The sequence below is a fragment of the Triturus cristatus genome, chromosome 3_1 (genome assembly GCF_964204655.1).
Source record: "Triturus cristatus chromosome 3_1, aTriCri1.1, whole genome shotgun sequence".
Lineage (NCBI taxonomy): Eukaryota > Metazoa > Chordata > Amphibia > Caudata > Salamandridae > Triturus > Triturus cristatus.
The window spans coordinates 748,660,752-748,680,266 of record NC_140583.1 but is presented as its reverse complement, the minus strand read 5'-3'; the positions used below and the strand labels follow the sequence as shown (position 1 = coordinate 748,680,266).

The 19,515-nt window shown below is 43.4% G+C and overlaps 1 protein-coding gene across 1 annotated transcript in view; it reads left to right on the top strand.

The window, feature by feature from the left end:
• LOC146860913 (mucin-5B-like) overlaps positions 1 to 19,515 on the top strand; it is a 307,179-nt gene that overhangs the window by 75,651 nt on the left and 212,013 nt on the right. Inside the window, exon 8 of the mRNA XM_085646181.1 lies at positions 8,815 to 8,966. Coding sequence (XP_085502307.1) covers positions 8,815 to 8,966 — 152 coding nt within the window. The remainder of the gene's footprint in view (positions 1 to 8,814; positions 8,967 to 19,515) is intronic.

Genomic DNA, 19,515 nt, shown 5'->3' with positions numbered 1-19,515 from the left:
ACAGGGCTGCTCTCATGCTGGTATTACCAGCATGAAAGCAGGATTGTGGTGGCCCCTGGGAGCCTGTTCAGCGTGACCTGCGTCGGAAGAGGAGCCCTGAAGCGGCCACTGCAGGAGCTGGTAATTTTTTTTAAAAATGATTCACTCCTCATCCCCCTCTCCCGTCCCTCTGCACTCATGTTGCCCACTACCCCACAACTGGAGCAGCCGCCACTGTGTCTGTATGATAAAAAAACAGACGGTGATGTGCAACAGCATTAACCCCTTCGCCGCGGCACGAATTCCGCCGCGGCGCTGGGGGGGTTCGGGGTCAGCGCGGCGCCACCATGCTCGTGACGGAACCACGCCGTCATGAGTCACGGGCGAGCTGTGCTCATGACAGAGTGGTTCCGTCACGACTCCGCCCACTTGCATTGTTCGCCCGCACAGGCGGGGAATCAGTGCCATGCGGGCGGAGCGGCTGCCAACGGCCGCAGCATGACGGAACCACTCCGTCATGAGCACACGGCGCCCGTGGCTTATGACGGAGTGGTTCCGTCATGAGCAGGCAAGGGGTTAACTAAACAACTGGAGCAAACTGTCATCCTAGGAAATTGGCATTTTACATTGAATGCAAGAAATACGTCTTTGCAGCACATCAAATAGCAACTACTGAGAGACGCTGATAATAGAGAAATGTCACTTGGAGCGATGCTCACCCTGGTGTTTTAGAGAAATGGCTATTACAGCCGTGATACATCGTCTTAGGAACATCATGGGTGCCAAACATAAAATTCAGGTGATCGCCAATACAGAATAAAATCAAAAGAATCAAGTTGATTTGATTTTGGCGGCTGAGACTGATTTTACCGCTATCACTTTTGCATTGTAAGATATACTTAATGCTGCAACTTATTAAGCATAAGTGTGAGATACCAGCCATACCCTAATAACCATCAGTTGTTTGCATGTCTCTAGGGATCTGGTCATGATAACGGGTGATAAACACTTCATATCAATAAAAAACAATCAAATGAAATTCACTTACATTAAATGGAATGAGGAAAACAAAACTTATGACTTTACTATTCCTTGCATGACATCTCTAAATTCTACCTATATAAATATGAAATAAATACATGAATACATAAAGTCATTTGAACTTCATTACTTTTACTGTTTGATTAGATTTACCTGGTGGTGTGCAGCTGATATGGGATGAAGCAAGGAGACTCCACTATCATGACGTGCAGCTCCAATAAATCAAATAACATAATGTGGCGTGAATTAAATGCACTTTTTCTATGATTAATCATAATCACATCAAGATATTTGAAGTTAAAGCTGTGTTAACAACAGAAGTGTCGCCTCTTTAAACTGCCATAACCAGCTGATGGTATTTAATTAATTGCAGCTCAGTAGCAGCTATACCAGGCCCACTGGAATTATTCGGTATGTGGCCACTGCCTTTTTTGCATAGTTATAGATTTGCTGCATTTGTCCAAAATCTATCATCTGCTGCATAATCTGCAGATTTTAAGAAGAAAAAACGCTGTTTCTAGCGCAAAGGGTTCAAAAGTTACTAAACGTGCAGCAACATGTGTTGCCATGAAGTGGAAGGCTCCATGCAAAGCTTTACTGACCACCTTTATGTTGCTTATTGCTAAATTTATTTTATAGAGGTGCAACCAATGACCAGGCAGAGGTAACAAGAGAAAATATGGCAATATAACGAAGTATTAGAATTATAGAATGTGCCGCATTACGCTGCATAATTTGCCTTTTCCTGTGCACAATTTAGTCAACCCTGAGACATAATTTGGTGTTCCCTGACGCATCATTCTAGTGGTTGTAGCTATTACTAAAAATTTCATTATGTTTCATGATTTAAAAATCATATAATATATACATATATGCAGTACTATAAACCCCATATTTAACAGCCTATAAACTGCTCTGCATCAAAGATACCACTATGCGCCAGTGTATCCCTTGCTCATGCACATGCACCTGCATTAGTGTCACTGGACATGCAGCAGAGACAGCAAGCTGGTTGAGCTGGAAAGAGTACTCCCAAAACACAACTCGCACTATACATGATCTGGACATGAGGGACTGGGCAACCACAACCGCTCAAAGGCGGAGTTTCGTGGCCATGGTTTGGGTATGTTTACACAAACAGCGAAAACACTTTCTTACATCGTTATTAGTGGGGCTTGAGACATGCAGACGTATGACGCAATGAACAATAAGAAACAGCAGCCACTTCTGCTGGACGTGCCTGAGTTGCCAAAAGATAGCCAAAGGACAGGGCTGGGCTGGGAACCAAAGCCGGCCCAGGCAAACTGCTCGGCCGGCCCCCCTGGGGGCAGGGGGGGTGCGGCCAAGCATTTTTCTAGGGCCGGTTTCGGCCGATTTTGTTACAGGGTGCAGATATTGCTGACCCCCGATAACAAAAACGGCTCCCCAGGGGCCAAAAACCAGTCCCCAACCTGGTGGCCCACCGGGGAAACGCCCGGTGCCCGCCACGGCCAGTCCGGCCCTGCCAAAGGAGAACTGAAGAAGATCGAGCAGGCAGCGCCGCTGCAAGCAGGCTCATGCTCCATCTTCTGAAGCAGCAGCCAGACCAACAGTGCCGGAGCGCTGTGACGCCATGGAAGCTGTCTTGTACAGTGCATGTGTGTCCGTGGCCCTTGACAGCTGGTTCAGAATCCCAGATAACCCCGCCTGATGTCCGACCAGTGGTGAAAGTTACTGGTGTTCCAATGGGAGGAAGCCCCACATGGTTGGGGAAGTGGCAGGCTGAGCTTGGGCGCCAGGGGAGGGTGCCCTTTAGGAACTAGTCAGCTGACAACCTCGATGCAGCTTGCGTCAGGAAGCATAGAAAAGAGCCACTCTGGCTGCATTGGCCTCCCCGGACAAGGGGGCAAGGCAACAAGGAAAACAGAGTAGGAATTGTGACCTATATATAGGAACAAATAACTCATACCTATCTAGAACAAAACTTAAAATTCCAGAGTGGCCAAAAAGCAGCGCTCAAATCACAGTAACTCATCCGCCCCGACCTAGACAAAGACCTATCACCAGGAAGTTTTTAATTCACAAATTCGCACAATGGTAAGAACTACCATCCAAACACTTGGGGGGTGGGGGGGGGGAAATCAAGCAACACAACACAGGAGGTGGTGGAGAGCAGTTGTTATCTTAGGAAATGTGCACAGGTCATGCCCTGAAAATATTTACCATGTAAATCATACAACACAGATCACGTAAAATATCAAAAGTTTCTTCAAAATTCAAAAAAGTGTCTTTGTTTACCATATGGAACGTATGATTTTCATGCTTAGATATGTGCAGCACTTACAGGAAGTAAAAATGTAGCAGACATGACAATGCAGTGACAATTTAGATACTCTGATAAAATAGGGTTGCAGGAAGTTAAAATGCTGTGCACATTAATACTACTGTTTCAAGAAGCCATTGAGGTTTATAGGGAATAAAAAAGATTTTCTTTTGTAAGCCTCCCTGCCTGCTGTTTTCAGCCACCAGCCCAATCCTTAGTTAAAGCAAGCCTTAGCCAGCCTTAGAGTTTCCCTCCTTCCACAGCGCTTGTGTTGTAACCTGCATGTAGCTCACGTATTTTAAAACACTTGAAGGCGCCATAATAAAGAAAAAAAAGTTCTGGAAAGGAAAGTATTTGGTTCACATTTTAATTGTGGAAGCTGCGATTTTTCCAGATTTTCTGGTTTCATTTTGTAAAACTCCGCCAGGAAATAGGTATCTATTTGTCTTTACTTATGTTAAGGCTTACCTGTTAGTTCATTTTAGGTTGTTTGTAAATAGAGCAAACTCGACTGAAGGACAAGTGCTGTACATTAGCACTAGTTACATTATACAAGCTCCAAAGCATTGTTTACAGTCATAGGGAGATTAAGTGATGTGCCCAGAATCACAGGATTTTGATCTAACGCTGAGAGGTTGGTTGGGGAGTTGGTACACATGGGCAGACAGCAGATCATATATTTGCAAAAGAAGACATTCCAAGAAGTGACCAATACATTTTAAGTGCCCTCGGGACCATTTGTTTTCATTCACAGCGAAAGAAGAGGCCAGCTTCGGGGTGGAAACCCAGCAATAACAGAGCAAATAAGCACACACACTTGAAAGCAGTTCGGTAGCTGCTGCTGTACCCACCCTACTACCAGTACTTCCCCCACTCCTCTCCCTCTCTGGGAGGGAATGCTTGCAAAACACACCAAAGGTGCCTCAAGTAAAAGAAATAAAAACAAAAATAATAAAGCTCGATGGCAAGAGGGTTGCAGGAACAAACACACTGCTCTTCTACTAGAAGCTACTTCTAGTTTCACAGGCTCAACATGAATGAGGGTGGTAGGGGCTGGGGGCTGGGTATTGAGAGGGAGTGGGTTGGGGAGTTTATGAAACAGAGAGTGGGAGGGTGGGGGTGGAGAAGAAACAGACTGCAGCAACAACGAAAACTTAAGCACTCATGTGGAATGCTGAAAACACAAAGGAAACAGACTGGGGCAGAGGGGAAAACAAATACACTCAAGTGGAGTGCTGGAACACAAAAAGAAAAGTAACTCTAAAAAAAGGACCAATGGATGGACACAAGTACTTGGTCCCTGCTCCAGGACAGGACAAGCACAAGAATAGGATATGATGAAGGAAATGAGATCAAAACTGCAGTAAATCAATGAAATCCTGTGGGCGAGCTGGTAGCTCACAGTGTGTAAACAGCATGTCTTGAAGAGACAGCACTTGTGCTGTCTAGCCAAGACCTAAAAAAATTAACCTTTTTCCAAGCTTCATAATATGGAACAAATCGCAAGGTCAACATTGTGAAATGGGAAATGATGATCAATTGGAAATAGAAGATGGGGGCTGGAGTCCAGATGCTCTCCACAATGAGAAAATGCCCGGCTAATGGCTCAGAAATAATTGCTCCAGCTCGCACTAACACAACTACATCCATTCTTTTATGGAATGCAGCTTGAATGAAGAAATTGCACTTGTCCCACCAATAGACCGTTACTTGAACACAAATGAGTTTCTATGCATTCAATAAACGTAGAATGGGATTGAATTTCCAATAGAGGCCTACATCAAATATTTCACCGCTTAAAAAAAACAAGAAAAAAGGACACTTTACGGGTAGATTTTGCATGTACCTCATAACTATGAAGGCCTTTAATACACTAAACGTAAACATGAATATTTCTAATAAGTTGGCAATAAAGGTAGAAAACTGGGACTTTGGACAAAAAGACCGGCCCCAATATTATAATAGATATATACAGTACAGTAAGAAGAAAGAAATTATCAGCAAAATGGAACATACCCTCTTGGGGTAGATGTAGATACAGAGATATCCCTTGAACATTAAAGGGAGACATAATACATTATAATCATTGGAAAACTACTAAAAATAATACAATATGGCAGTAAAAAAAACTAATTTTCCACCTGGACACAACTTCAAGCCCAGTTAACAATCACCTTCACTGGCCCAGGCTTTTCACTCCGCTCATTGCAAATTTTAATTTCAAAACAGATGGTAGACAAAATATTTATGGACACAGAGGTGGGTCTTAGACAGAGAAATAGGAAATGCAATGTTTTTGAAGATTGTGCTATCCAGACGGTCTAGAACAATCAGCTCTGCAGTAAAAGATCACAAGAAGATCAGGGATGGGCAGACCTCTTCATTGCTTGTACCAGTAAAAATCAAAAAAGGTTTGGCAACAATGTACCTCAAGATGCAGGGATATATGACTTAAGGACATTATATGAGGAACATGCAGTTGAACAAACTAAAAGCCCAAGAAAAGAAGATGCCCCATCTCTGCCCTTAGAATACCTTTTAAAATGGATAAAGGATTGCATCTGGAAGGCAGTGGCAATGAAGCCCTTGGTCCAAACAGACTGCCAAACTCAATATTTAAATTGGACCATGCGCATTGTACAGAACTCTTCTACAACTTATTCAAGTCTAAACACACAAAATATATCTCCATTGCGACTAACAGCTACAGGCTAATAGCATTGCTGGATGTCGAGTCCAAATACTTTGCTTGCTTGTTAGTTGTTGAACCAGATTCTAAGGCCTGAAAAGAAAATCAAATTTCCTTCATTCAAACAGGATTCAAAGCAGTGGTCAGCACCACAGTTAATCTGGTAGGTTTATGAATGATAATAGAAAAGGCTAAAAAATAACTTTTTAACTTCTGTTTAATCAATTTTACCAAAGCATATGACCAAGTGAACAAAAATGTACTCTGAAAATAAAACGAGTGAAATGGCACAAATGCTATACTTTTTATTACAAGCCATACAGATGTTGTTGACTGACTCTAGGGCTCAAGTTATGCTTGGCACAAATAAGTAATTCTTGGCCAAGGCTCAAACTCAGAAAGGGCTAAAACAAGGCTGTGTATCTGCTCTAATGCTTTTTAACCTAAGCGTCTCCGATCTGAGCGCATCATTGGATGCTGGTGATTCACACCCGCCAGGCACCGGCTCTCAACGCATTACATCGTTACAGTATGCCAAAGAGGTGGTCCTTTTAAATCTAACTGGAGTTGTTCTCCCAAAACTAATATTTGGCTTGAACATCCACAGTAAGGAATACCAAATATCTGTAAACTTAGGAGAAAGAATATATGGGTTTTTGGCCAGAAAAGAAGGCTTGGTAACTGGGAGACGAGCACCTGATAAAAAACAATAAATCTACCTATCTGGGAGCTTTAATAGATGATTGAGGAGGTCATTCGCAACATGTCAACTCAATAAAACCAAAGATCTCCTCCCTATACCTTTTTTTCAAGCAACACAAATCAAGCAACACATCTTGAACCCCGGTATTAAAAGTTAACAAAGCAAAACGTATCCCCACAATGGTATAACTTAAGGAACAGAAACATTTTTGGGACATTCATTAACACTAATCAATGCAAAGAATACCTTATTCTAATTAGACCCCCTCAAAGCGCCTCACAAGCACAGACAGAGTGGAGTTTGGCCTAACAAAGCAGCACGTGATGCAAAAAACAACCCCCTCTAAAATATTAAGATATGCACAGGGTGCAACCTTGATAAACTACATCTGAGAGGAAATACAAGCCGGTCTGCTCACCAAGAATTCTTCACCAAGTAATTCTCATTGCAGCTCTATCCTCTATTGGAGCAGAGGCACTGTGGGATCAGCTCCCCTATGACCGCTTCAAAATATTGCTGAATAAGCTAATTAAAAGCAGCTCCTTTACCAGAGGCAAAATAAATTAGCACAATCAGCTATGCATAGCTAACAATAACATCGTAAAAAATCTTCACTCCCAAGGATGGCTAGCAGAAACCTTAAAAAATGTCCTACAAATTCAGGCGGATCTGATTGTGATTTAGGGTGTTTCCTACTAAGACATTCTCTCGAAGTGGTGAGAACGTCGAGCTACACAAAATTGCCATCTCTGCACACAACATATGGAAAGGCTGACTTCCTGATTTGCACTGAACGAGCGTAGACTTTGGCTACAAAACTCCTTTAATCAGTATGGCATTTGTTCATGTCGACAGACCACGCTAATGTGCATCTAAGGGGAACACCCCCATGTCGTAACCAGTTATATCAAAAATATGAGCAAGGTAGGCCGGCTTCTAGGGAGGCAGCACAATAACTGATTTATTTGTCCATAATTGTACTAAAACCAAGCAAAAACTAGAAGCCACCACACAACGCTATCCTGTCTACATTGGCACTTTTCTGTTCGTTAAGATGTTTCTACGGAATAAGAAGATATTCGAGTCTATTGACTTACCTATAAGGAGAGGCCTCTTATTTTAAGTAAAGTTTAGGAGTCTGTCTGTTATTGAGGCAACTTAAACTTCTGGCACAAGTACTGGCAAAACATTTCCTTGTCTCTTTGGTTAAGGCACTACATTTTCAGGTTTCTTTTTAATTTACATATGGATTTTATATTATTAACAATTCTAAAGTACATACTTGCTCTCATACATTTTTGTTTCTTGGCTCTTGTGGTTGACAAGTCACTTTATACATTACTCTGTTTGCAAATTATTTCTTACATGTGTTGTGTTTTATATTTATTGAATGTAACTCACGAAATTGTTTTAATTATCTAAAATAAAGTTCACTTAGGCCTCAAACCACTCTGTGGAACGTTGTCAGGGCTACTAGGGCTATCTGGCAAGAATAAGCAGAAGGTCATCTAAATTATGCAACGAAAATGTTGGTTATGCAGCACATTCTCTGTCTGTGTTATATGTACGCATTTGAAACAGAAACAACATTTTTGGTGAAATCTGATAATTATGTGACAAATGCAGCAAATCTATAATTATGCGGTTAATTCTGCAGCTACAGAATAGTCTTAATCCATTGTACCTCACTATTGTCTATTGTTTTATTGAAAATTTAGTAAAGAATGGTAAACATCCTAATTCCAATCAGTGTCCATTGTTAGCTGCACATTTTCAACCTAACTGTTCTGAAATAAACATGTAATCAAAAATAAATAACTGATACTGTGAAAAGGGAGAGAAGCGAGAAACATACACCTTTAATCTTCCCTGGGATCCCTGTGTTTCCATGGTATAGGGATTCGGCAATGCTTTAGTAATCTAACACATGAAGCTACGCATGACCTCAAACTTTACCCAGGTTTTCCCTAACATAGAGTTCTACTCTTTAATTCTCTGTACTTCTCTCTGATTTCCACAACATACTCCTTTTTTTGTAGGAAATAAAGACCTATCTTATGTTCTTATGTGATTTCTTGACAATATGTTTTCCATTTACAGGACAGCGTGCAGTGCATCTCTGGGTGCATGTGCCCTGCAGATCTGGTGATGAATGTCGATGGGGATTGCATAAAGGAAGATGAGTGTACATGTACTAGAAATGGAATTTCTTACAAAAGAGGGAAAAGCATCATTGTAGGCTGCAACACTTGGTATGTCTTTGTCTCTACTTTTGAATAACAATCAACCACAAATCTCACAGCGTTCACCTGCTTATGTTACATCATATCTGATGCTCTTCCTGCATTTCTTTATGTAATTGTTGAAAATGTCCCCCTTCCCTCATTATAGTGCATGTTTGTGGCTGAACTACTGCTAATAGCTGTATGTATGAAGTACCCAATCTTCAGAAGTCAGTGGTGAACAACCTATACATCTGCCACTCAGCTACACAAGAAGGACAGAGGGAGAAAATCAACAAACCCCCTACATTTAACCCCTTCGCTGATAGGCCTTTCCCCCCTTGTGCTAAGTCTTTTTTAGGCTATTTAGGGTAGTTTGCGCTTAGGCCCATGTACCTTTTTGATTACATAAGGTATCCACACCAAATTTGCTTCCTTTTCTTCCAATATCATGGGGATTCTAAAGGTACCCAGGGTTTGTAGATTCCCCGGGAAGCAGAAATTAGCCAAAATACAGCTAAATTTTGTTTTTTGGGGGGGAAAATGGGAATAAAGTGCTGCAAATGAAAGTGTCTGTTTTTTTCCCTTCAAATGGTATCAACAAAGGGTTTGTGGAGCTGAAATTATCATTTTCCCAGCTTTCAGGGACTGAAGGACTTTTGTCAGACAACCAACATTTTTTACACAGTTTTGGCATTTTACCGGGACATAGCCTATTTTTCTATTTTTCGTGCTTTCAACCTTCTTCCAGTTGATGGTAGAAATGGGTATGAAAACAATAATGGACCCTGGAAATCTATACACTGTAGAAAAGTAGACCAAATTCTGAATTCAGAAAGGGGTACTTTGTGTAGATCCTTCAAGGTTTTTTTTATAGAAACTAACAGTTGAATATAGGAAACATTGAAAATGAGTTGAAAAACAGCCATTTGTGCCAACGTTTTCACCTGTAACTTCTTCTAATTATGACAGATGTTTGAAATCAATCGACCGTTACATCCGCTGGACCTTCTGGTTGTGAGGATATATAGGACTTGTCGGTTCACCAAGAACCCGACAAACCCAGAGCCAATAATTGAGCAGCATCTTGCAATAGTTTTTTATTATGTACCGGGTATATAGCAATTCATTTGGGAAAATATATACAGTGAAAAATCGGGATGAAAGACACCTATGTATTTCTGAAATTGGAACAAAATATAGAGCTTAGAAACAGTAGCTATTTGCACATTTCCGAAATTGTGAGTACCCATACTAGCATGATAATTATAGGAAATTTTTCAAATTGACTTCTTTTTTACACATTGCCTTTCATTTGGAAACAGTTGCTCTACAATTCTGTATTACCGTAAGTCTCCCGATAAAAATGGTACCTCACTTGTGTGGGTAGGCCAAGTGCCCGCGACAGGATACAGCTCCACACACCCCACATTTCCAAACGTCTTCTGAGACAAGCATTTGGGATGCAACATGTCTCGCATGTACGCAAGTTTAAGCTATTGGCGTTCAGCGGCGGTTCCTGCATGAGGGCGTAGGGGGCGGAGCCACACCAGTCTCCAGAGGACGGAGAAGGAGATTGACAGGTCTGAGGCTGCGGCACTCACATTGTCCATTCTGGTGGCAGTGCAGCACAGCCCTGTACATACACACGCTGCGCATGCGAGGTGGACGACTTCAATACCGCCCAAATCCCGCATGTGCAGTGTGTGTCTGTGAGGCAGTGGTGAGGACAAGCAGGCGCTACTTAGTGCAGCAGTTTTGCCAGTACTTTGGTCGAATACGCGGCTCGACCGGATCTGTGACGTAACTCATAACATCCTTCGAGGATCCCGCTTCCTCCTGTGACTGGCTGACCCTTGTTGCTGTCAGCCTATGAGAATAGGAGGCAGGATTTCCAACACTGCTTCCTTCGGTCTATGCTGGGTTCCTATTTCCCTCCTTCCTTCAACGAGCTGCATCTGGGCCCCTGAGACACCTCTGGGAGAAACACCGTGTCCCTGACCAAGTTAAAACCGGTGAGTACATGTGCGCCTTGCCTTGTTTTTCAAGGGCCGCCACTGATAAAAGCAGGGCTAGCTATTCACAATGATTAGAAAGTAAACGGCAAGAACTGCTATATAAAACGTTATATAAATGTGAATGTGCAGCTGCAGGCCCAGATACTAGATTGTTCAGGCAGCAAATGGCCATACAGTCGAGTTCTAAACGTGTCTTCACTACATGGCCAAATGCTGCGATCCTGGGCAAATCCCTTATCTTCCAGTTCGTCTTAGGTAAGCCGTGCTACTAGCTTGCGCAGTGCAGGATGAACACACCACCCCCTCCCCATTCTGAATACGTAAAACAGAGCCCCATTGCATATTAATTCGAAAAGAGACAGTCGTATTACCCGCATTTCAATAGGATCTCCTTACACTACAGGACAAAAGAGGCTCGGGAGACTGTGGGGGGTGCGGCACAATGACTGTGTTTACTGTAAGCACGCACCTACTAAATGCACACAAACATTGATCTCTGCAGAAAGCACCTCAAACGTTCATAATAACGCCCATCCTTCACTGCCGCATAATGGATGTACACAATGGGTGCTTTCCTGGCCCATACATAGATTGTGTCTGGGCACGCACAAGTTAATATGCGGATATTTGTTGCTTCAAGTTATGTGACTCTAATTACAAGCGAGTCTCAAAATTTGACCTTTTCAGAGGTTACTAGACATGAGGAAAATTGGTTAAAGGTAACCGGCAGACCGCGGAAACAACAGTGGTTCTGCTGGGATTAGGAATAGAGAAGTGGACATCTGCTAATGGCGGCCGCTGTCTGAACGGTATGGATGCCACGGGTGTGAGGAAGTGAAGTGTACAAATCAGAGAGCTTATTAGTTCAGTTTCTTGGGAGAGTGGAATGTAAACAGCACTGCACAGTTACACAGACCAGTGCACGCAAGGACTTGATCTAAAGTACCACACAGACAATTATTTAAAAAATTAACATGGTGTTGTCACACGGTTTGTTTTCCCTCAATGATTCTGGTGTTGGCAGATTATTGTATTTTAAGGGGTGGGATGTGCAGCCTTGGTAAGGACCTGGCTGTGTCATGTCACTTGTAGTGAAATGTTCTGCGAGGAGCTCAAATGGCATGGAGTCTCATAAATGAGTATTTTAGTGTTTCTTTCCTGGTTGGTAAATTCATTTATTTAGTTCATGAATGTGTTTATTACTGTTTTTTGTTTATTCAGGCACTGTTCCCTTCATATGGTATTCATTTTGCATGCATACTCTTTTATCGTTGCATCCATGCTGGGTGGTGTTCTTGGGTCACATTATCACATAGGATGCCTAGGGGCTTGTTCCCTGCATATGTTGCCTGTTTTCAGGGTGTCAATCGCTCCAATTCCTTTCGTTGTTACCCACTGTGGCCAATTACCTCGCATGTACATGAATTGTGTGCCTGTCCAATACCGTGTGCGCTTCGGTGGTCACGGTACCATCTCTGTGCAGTGTTCGCCATTTTCACCTGGAGTTTTTTCAGATATTACACGACAGCTTAATCAGCATCTGAATACAGATAGCCTGTGTTAGTCTGCGGTATTTTCATTCATTTAATGCCTATTGCGTATATTGCAAAACAATTAAAGAATACCACGGAATTGCCCAGTCTAGACCTATTTACTTTGTCAAAAGTTGTTTACTTTTTTGATGTATTTTTTCTTTCAATTCTTGTTTAGCTTCTTTCTAAAAACATACTTTGGCAGACAGGTATCAGTTACACATCCCAAAAATACACGCATATCTTCGTTATTGGGCGGGGTCTGTTTGTGGCACCGTTTGAAAAATGTGAGAGAAGAGTGCTATAAAACCAGTGATCGAAGTCCAAGACTTCCCTGCAATTGCAGGGTTTTTGCCTTTCGTCCCACTGTTCGATAAGCATTCCGTTATTATCCGCCTCGGCATTCTGTGCATATTTATTCTGTGCATATTTACATATGAACGAAGAACGGAGGCTAAAATGAATTCTGCACGGTAGCTGTGCATGTTCTGGAATGACTCTGGCTTGCCGCAGTCATTCTTGCCTAGATGCTGATCGGTGGATCTGATTGGTGTGGCACTCTTATGTCACTGGTAAAGGCATTTAATTGGAGATCTCTTCTGTGGGGCACGCTGGCACGCAGCAGATCGTCCCAGAAATGGGGGCAGCCTTGGAAACCAGTCCAGCGACTGCACTGAAACAATCGGGTTAGACAGATATATATTTACATATAGCGATATATGAAGGAAGGGAATGAAACCGGATAAGTATTAGCTGCAGGAGGAGAGTAACAAGCAAGGTCCTGGGAAACAAAAGAAGGGAGCGATCCGCGGCAGAATGAAGAGCCGCGAGGCCACATTAAATATAAACGGACCGCAGGGCCAATGCTTTTAAGCAGGTGGCGGGAGCAGATTTTAATAATAATTAAAACAAGCAATGGACCCACGCGGCCGTGAAATTGACGCGGCCGTGAAAGTGACACGGCCACGCGGCGCGAAAGTGAAAGCAAACAAGCATTGGCCGAAAGTGAAAGTGATCGCTTCAAGAGGCGGAGCGAGGCCTTTGGTAGCACTTGAAAAACCCGCTTACTAAATGTCTCGCTAGACCAGCGCATGCGCTGGTTCTAGCGAGACCTAAAAAACGGCATCTCACTTGTGTGGGTAGGCCTAGTGGCTGTGATATGAAATGGCCCAAAAAGCAACGGGGACACACCACATTTTTACAGTGAAAACTGACCCTTTTTTTGTAAAGTGCCTAGCTGTAGATTTGGAACCCTAGCTCTGCCGGCACCTAGGAAACCCTAGCAAACCTATACATTTTTTTAAACTAGACAACCAAGGGAAATCCGGTATGGGGTGACTTGACTGGCTCTCACCAGGTTCTGTTACCCAGAAGCCCTTGCAAACCTTTAACTTTGTAGAAAAAAACACATTTTCCTCAGATTTCTGTGGTGGAAAGTTCTGAAATCTGCGCGGATCCACACAATTCCACCCACCCCGCATTCCCCAAAGTCGTCCGAGAAAAATGGTACCTCACTTGTGTGGGTAGGCCAAGTACCCGCGACAGGAAACAGCTCAAAACGCAATGTGTACACACTTTATTTTTACAGTGAAAACTGACCCTTTTTTATCAAAGTGCCTAGCTGTAGATTTGAAACCCTAGCTCTGCCGGCACCTAGCAAACCTATACATTTTTGAAAACTAGACACCCAGAGAAATCCAGTATGGGGTGACTTGACTGGCTCTCACCAGGTTCTGTTACCCAGAATCCCTTGCTAACCTCAAACTTTGTAGAAGAAAACACATTTTCCTCAGATTTCTGTGGTGGAAAGTTCTGGAATCTGCGTGGGTCCACAGAATTCCACTCACCTCGCATTTACCAAAGTCTTCAAAGAAAAATTATACCCCACTTGTGTGGGTAGGCCTAGTGGCCGCGACAGGAAACGGCCCAAAATGCAACATGGACACACCACATTTTCACAGTGAAAACTGACCCTTTTTTGCAAAGTGCCTAGCTGTAGATTTTGAACCCTAGTTCTGGTCGCACATAGGGAAACCTAGCAAACCTATACATTTTTGAAATGTAGACACACAGGGGAATCCAGGATGGGGTGACTTGTCTGGCTCTCACCCAGTTTTGTTACCCAGAGTCCCTTGCAAACCTCAAACTTTGTAAAAACAAATCCTCTGCTGTTTGCAGCAGAGGGATTTCGTGCCCCTGTCCTCTTGACGGAATGGTTCTGTCATGAGCACAGGAGCACTGGTGCTCATGACGGAACCATTCCATCATGAGCACCAAAGGGGTTAATACAGTCCTGTCTTGGGGGGTGTGGCCCAACTGCTCAAGATGGTGGACCAGTGAAAGCTGCACTCCTGCTCCACCATAAGAATCCTGTGCTATCCTTTGACCCAGGGCCTGTATTTGGACAAACGCCTGAATGCCCTGGTTCTCTGGGCTGAGCTGGTGATGAATCAAGGCCTGAAAAGTGCTCTACATGAGGGCTACTCTGGATCCCTGTCCGTGCTGGCACTTGATATTGAAAAGGCCTTTAATACTCTATTCTGGCCATACGTGTTCAAAGTGCTCGATGCCGGGGGAATCGGAGATAATCTCCTAAAGTGGATCCATATAATATATACAGAACCCCTTGCCCAGGCTCCTAAAGGGAAGACATACATGGATTTATTTATTTATTTTATTTTATTTAATACCTTTTTATATAGCGTGGACTTTACCCGAAGGTGTCAGAGCGCTTCACAATAGGAACAGTGATGATACATGAGGAGAAAAATTATAAGTGAGCATGTTACAAAAGCAAACGTTACTTTACATGAGGCAATAGTGACAATTGTTCGAGTATCAAGAGCAAACAGAATACAGGAGGTAGCGAACGATATGTTACAAAAGGAAAAAAAAAGTGACATGTGTGCAGGTTACAAAAGCATACAAAGTACACGTAGAGGTAAAAAACTGCAATAAATGGCAGACACTCAAAACACTAAAACCAACGTTGCGTTACATGAGGCAATGGTGACAATTGTGCATGTATCAAAAGCAAACAAAATACAAGAGGTAGCAAATGATACGTTACAAAAGGAAAGGTGACGTGTGCATGTTACAAAAGAGTACAAAGTACAAGTCGAAGGTATAATACTGCACTAAATGGCAGACACTCAAAACATAAGAACACACTGGGAAGGCACTTCTATAGGCATGGAGAAAATAATTTCCTATAATGGAAGGACTTCCTTCAGAAAGTAGAAGGCGTGAATTAAATTTGGAAGTGTCTTTGAAGGAGGAGAGCTTTGAGGAAAGTTTTGAAGGCTTACTATCCCCAAAACTTTGTTTCAGCATTGGAACCTCTGCCGTGTTGATGCATGCTAGAATACCAATAGAAGACATGTATCACTCAGTAGAATGGCATGCAGATGATGCAATGCTCCTTCTTAGATACCCTGAATGGCCACTCCCCCTGTTGGAGCGGCTGCTGTCTGAGTTCAGGGAACTGCCCAGGCTTAAGATCGAACTGGGAGAAATCCTGCTTATTCCCACGACCTGACACTCCTCAGCTTGCCTGTCATACCTCAGAGATTCCATGTGGTGGGAGCCCTCCACGTTTGGGTATCTTGGGGTCCAGGTATACCATTTGGACTTTGACCTTCACCCGTATTACTTAGATAAAGGTGTAGCCAGAATAAGGCGCCCTTTCCCATTCTAGCACCGTCTCCCGCTTTGGACTCTAGAGCTAATGCCCATTATCAAAATGGTAATTTTCCCTCCCCTCCTGTATTTCTTTCTGGGCCTACCCCTACAGCTGCTGGGCTCCTTTTTCAGAACTTGTGTTTGGTCTTGTCCAAACTGATCTGGGGAACTCAGCATCTGCGCATAGCTATCAACAGGGCAATGCATCCTCTGCAGGCAGGGGGATCCTTAACCTAGAAGTATACTATGTGGCTGCCCAACTAGGGTTATTGGCCAGATCACTTACAGTAGAGATGGATCCTGAGAGGAAAGACATCAGTCATATATTGGTGGGATAGGTGCTGTTCTCCAGAGGTAAGAACCAAGGACCTTATCAACGAACATTGTGGGTCATAAAATCCTGCTGGGACAAGTACACAAGGAGATCGGGGACACTTTAGTCCTCGAAACTCCTACTGTGGATGACACCTGCACAAGTGGATGTTGTGGTATGCCATGTCTCTCAGGCATGGAACCAGGCTTGGGTGACCACAAAGGGTGATCTTAACATAAATGGTCAGCTTTTCACATTTGAGGAGCTTGAGGATGGTTGTGGTCTGCACAAGGGCCAGTTTTTGACATACCAGGCACTAAAGGTACAGTGATACTTGGGTTAAGGGCTCTGAGGAGGTGATCAGATCAGATGTCCTAGCCACTTTACTGACACATGGGGTGCAACACAGAGCGGTAACATGTGTACACCGGGCATTGGCACTGGCATACTATGGGGACATGTATGCTCTGCGAGCCAAGTGGAAACTAGGCAGGCTAGGCATGGATCTTCCAAATAAACACTGTGGACACATGCTGGAATATACAAAAGCTGTGAGTCAGAACCTCTGCTTCAAATACACTCAATTAAACTATCTCTGTTTCACCTATATGTCACCGGTGAGATTGGCTAGAGTGTACCCTGGGCTTTCTGCAGTGTTTGTAGATGCCGAACTGCCCTGGCTGATTTCCTTCATATGGTTTGGGACTGCCCACACATCTGTGCATACTGGTTGACTATGCTAGTGTGCTAACAGATTTTATGGGAAGGTTGCTTTGCTTCAACATGGCGGTGAGGCTGCTGAGACGCTTCCTGTGTCCTGAAGGCCAAGCACACCTCAAGGTTCATAGATCTGGCTTTGCTCATTGGAAAGCAGCTATAGGCTTGCTTAGAAAGGCACAAACTCCCCCTACTGTGTCGCACTGGCTCCAGTACTTGATTAAATGTAGTACAGCCAAAATTACTGTCTTGATGTGCACATATAGAATAGCTAGGCAGGGAAACACTACCACTGAATAGCTTACTTTACTGCTAGCAATACAAGCCAAATCGGATGAATACCAACCCTGAGGTCCTGCTACTGTATTTATGTATTCGATTTACTGGGGAGTGGGACACAGGATTGACTTAAGGGTTACGGAGAGCGGTCTAAAACATGGTCCACTGAAGCCTTGCAGTCGGCTGCATGCCAGCTGCCGTCCTGTGTTGATGCTAGGGGAGGAGACTGCTGGACAATGAAGTCTGATACAAGCTTGCGCCCAACTTGTTTCTTGTTGACTGATAGAGGAACAGAATGTCGGCACATGTCTTTGTGGTGTGGGAGGAGTTTTAAGTGGCAGTGGCTGAACCGTTGTATATGGAGGATGCTCGATTGTACGGACAGAGATATGGCTGCGATCTAAATGTTTACAAATTGTCAGAGTATAAGAAAATGTATTGTTCGATTAAATAAAATCTTTACAATAAGAAAACACTCTGATAATAAAACGTTATAAAAAAGAGATTGGGTAATGCAAAAGTTAAAATGTTTGACGGAGCATAATTATATAGAGCCAAGAGGGTACTGGATTTAATTTTTCATAATTTTCCTGATGACATGGGAATTCAGTAAAAGAGGATGTGTCATGAGGGGCAAAATGACTTCATTGCTAGAAACGGGCCAGTCACATGTCAAGAAAAGTCCAACTGTCTGATCCACTCACTTTAGGGCTCTATCTAAAAAGGAGGATGGTCCCTGCATGGAGAAGGGAAGAGACTCTGGTGTCTCGGCTAAAAAATTCAGGCCATGAAGTGAAGTGGGCAGCTATGTTGATCCAGAGGTGGCATCTGACTGCATTAGTAAGTGGGAGGAGACCCGGTGCAATAAGGTGGGGACTTGGTTACTGGGACTCCCACTGCATTAACCTTTTTACCGCTCTTGTAGTGAGCTTGGCGAACAGGATATTGAGCATCAGTTTTACTGGGTTCATGGCTGCTAAGATGGCTTGCAGCAGGAGCAAACACCACGTTTATTCCATTCGCCCCATAGCAGCATACTTCAGTCATTGAGTAGGGCGGGGCAAACATACACCACATGCTCAATTGACTCCGTAGTGCACCAAACCCCCTGCACGTTGTATTGTCGTTCGAGTGGCGCCAATCTGGTAGATGTTGTTAAAAAGGCCATTCACCTATCCTGAGGGCCAGGAATCTTTTTTTACATGCTACTCCATAGGTGCACGATAGATGTGGCAGCACGGTCCCTGACTTAAACCCCGATAAAACTGTCCAGGTGTGTTTGCCTTTTGTCAGTTGTGCCCTGTCAGAGTGAAAGGACCAGAGCTGGACTCTTTTCTTAATGTGCGTTTTGAGGGCCTGCTAAGATGGGTTACTTCACCAAATTTCAATCGTGTCCAGCATTTGCAATGAGTGTTCTAAATAGCAGCGGTGTTTTTGACTCTCTTGACTGGTTGATATTTCTTGCCACTGTATGGCCTTCAGGCTTCCTCCACATGAAGTGCGCAGTTTTTGCACAGCTTGATAAAAGCACCGGCCCCAACCTCTCGACGGTCGAGAAGACCGGGCTCAAGTCTTATCTGAGCTGGGGATGAAGATTTCAGTAGACTCCATGCTCGCCTAAATATTCTGATTGCTATCTTGTTCACCAGACAGGAGTCTTTCCCCAGCATTATCTCCTGTCCGTAAGATAAATATTTGGAAGTTTGAGGTTTCATGACAGTTAAAATGGGGACAGACTTGGGCCTGATAAGTGCCTTGCAAGCTTCGTAAGTGCTACTTCGATTGACAGAGCCTTTGCCCCTACAGCTTCCTTCTGTTTGGAGAAGGCGCCCCTTGAATCCATATAGATACACAGATATTTTAAGCAGCGGTACTTTCAATGCTTTTGTTGTTAAAAAGCCACCCTCAACTTAGCGGCTTCCTTTCCCGAAGTTTATTGTCTTTGTCTTTGATAGGTTTAATTACAGCTCATGGCAGATTATATGGGGGAGCAGCTGGTCAAGAAGGCTCTGCAGGCCGCCCCTTATATGGCTGAGCAG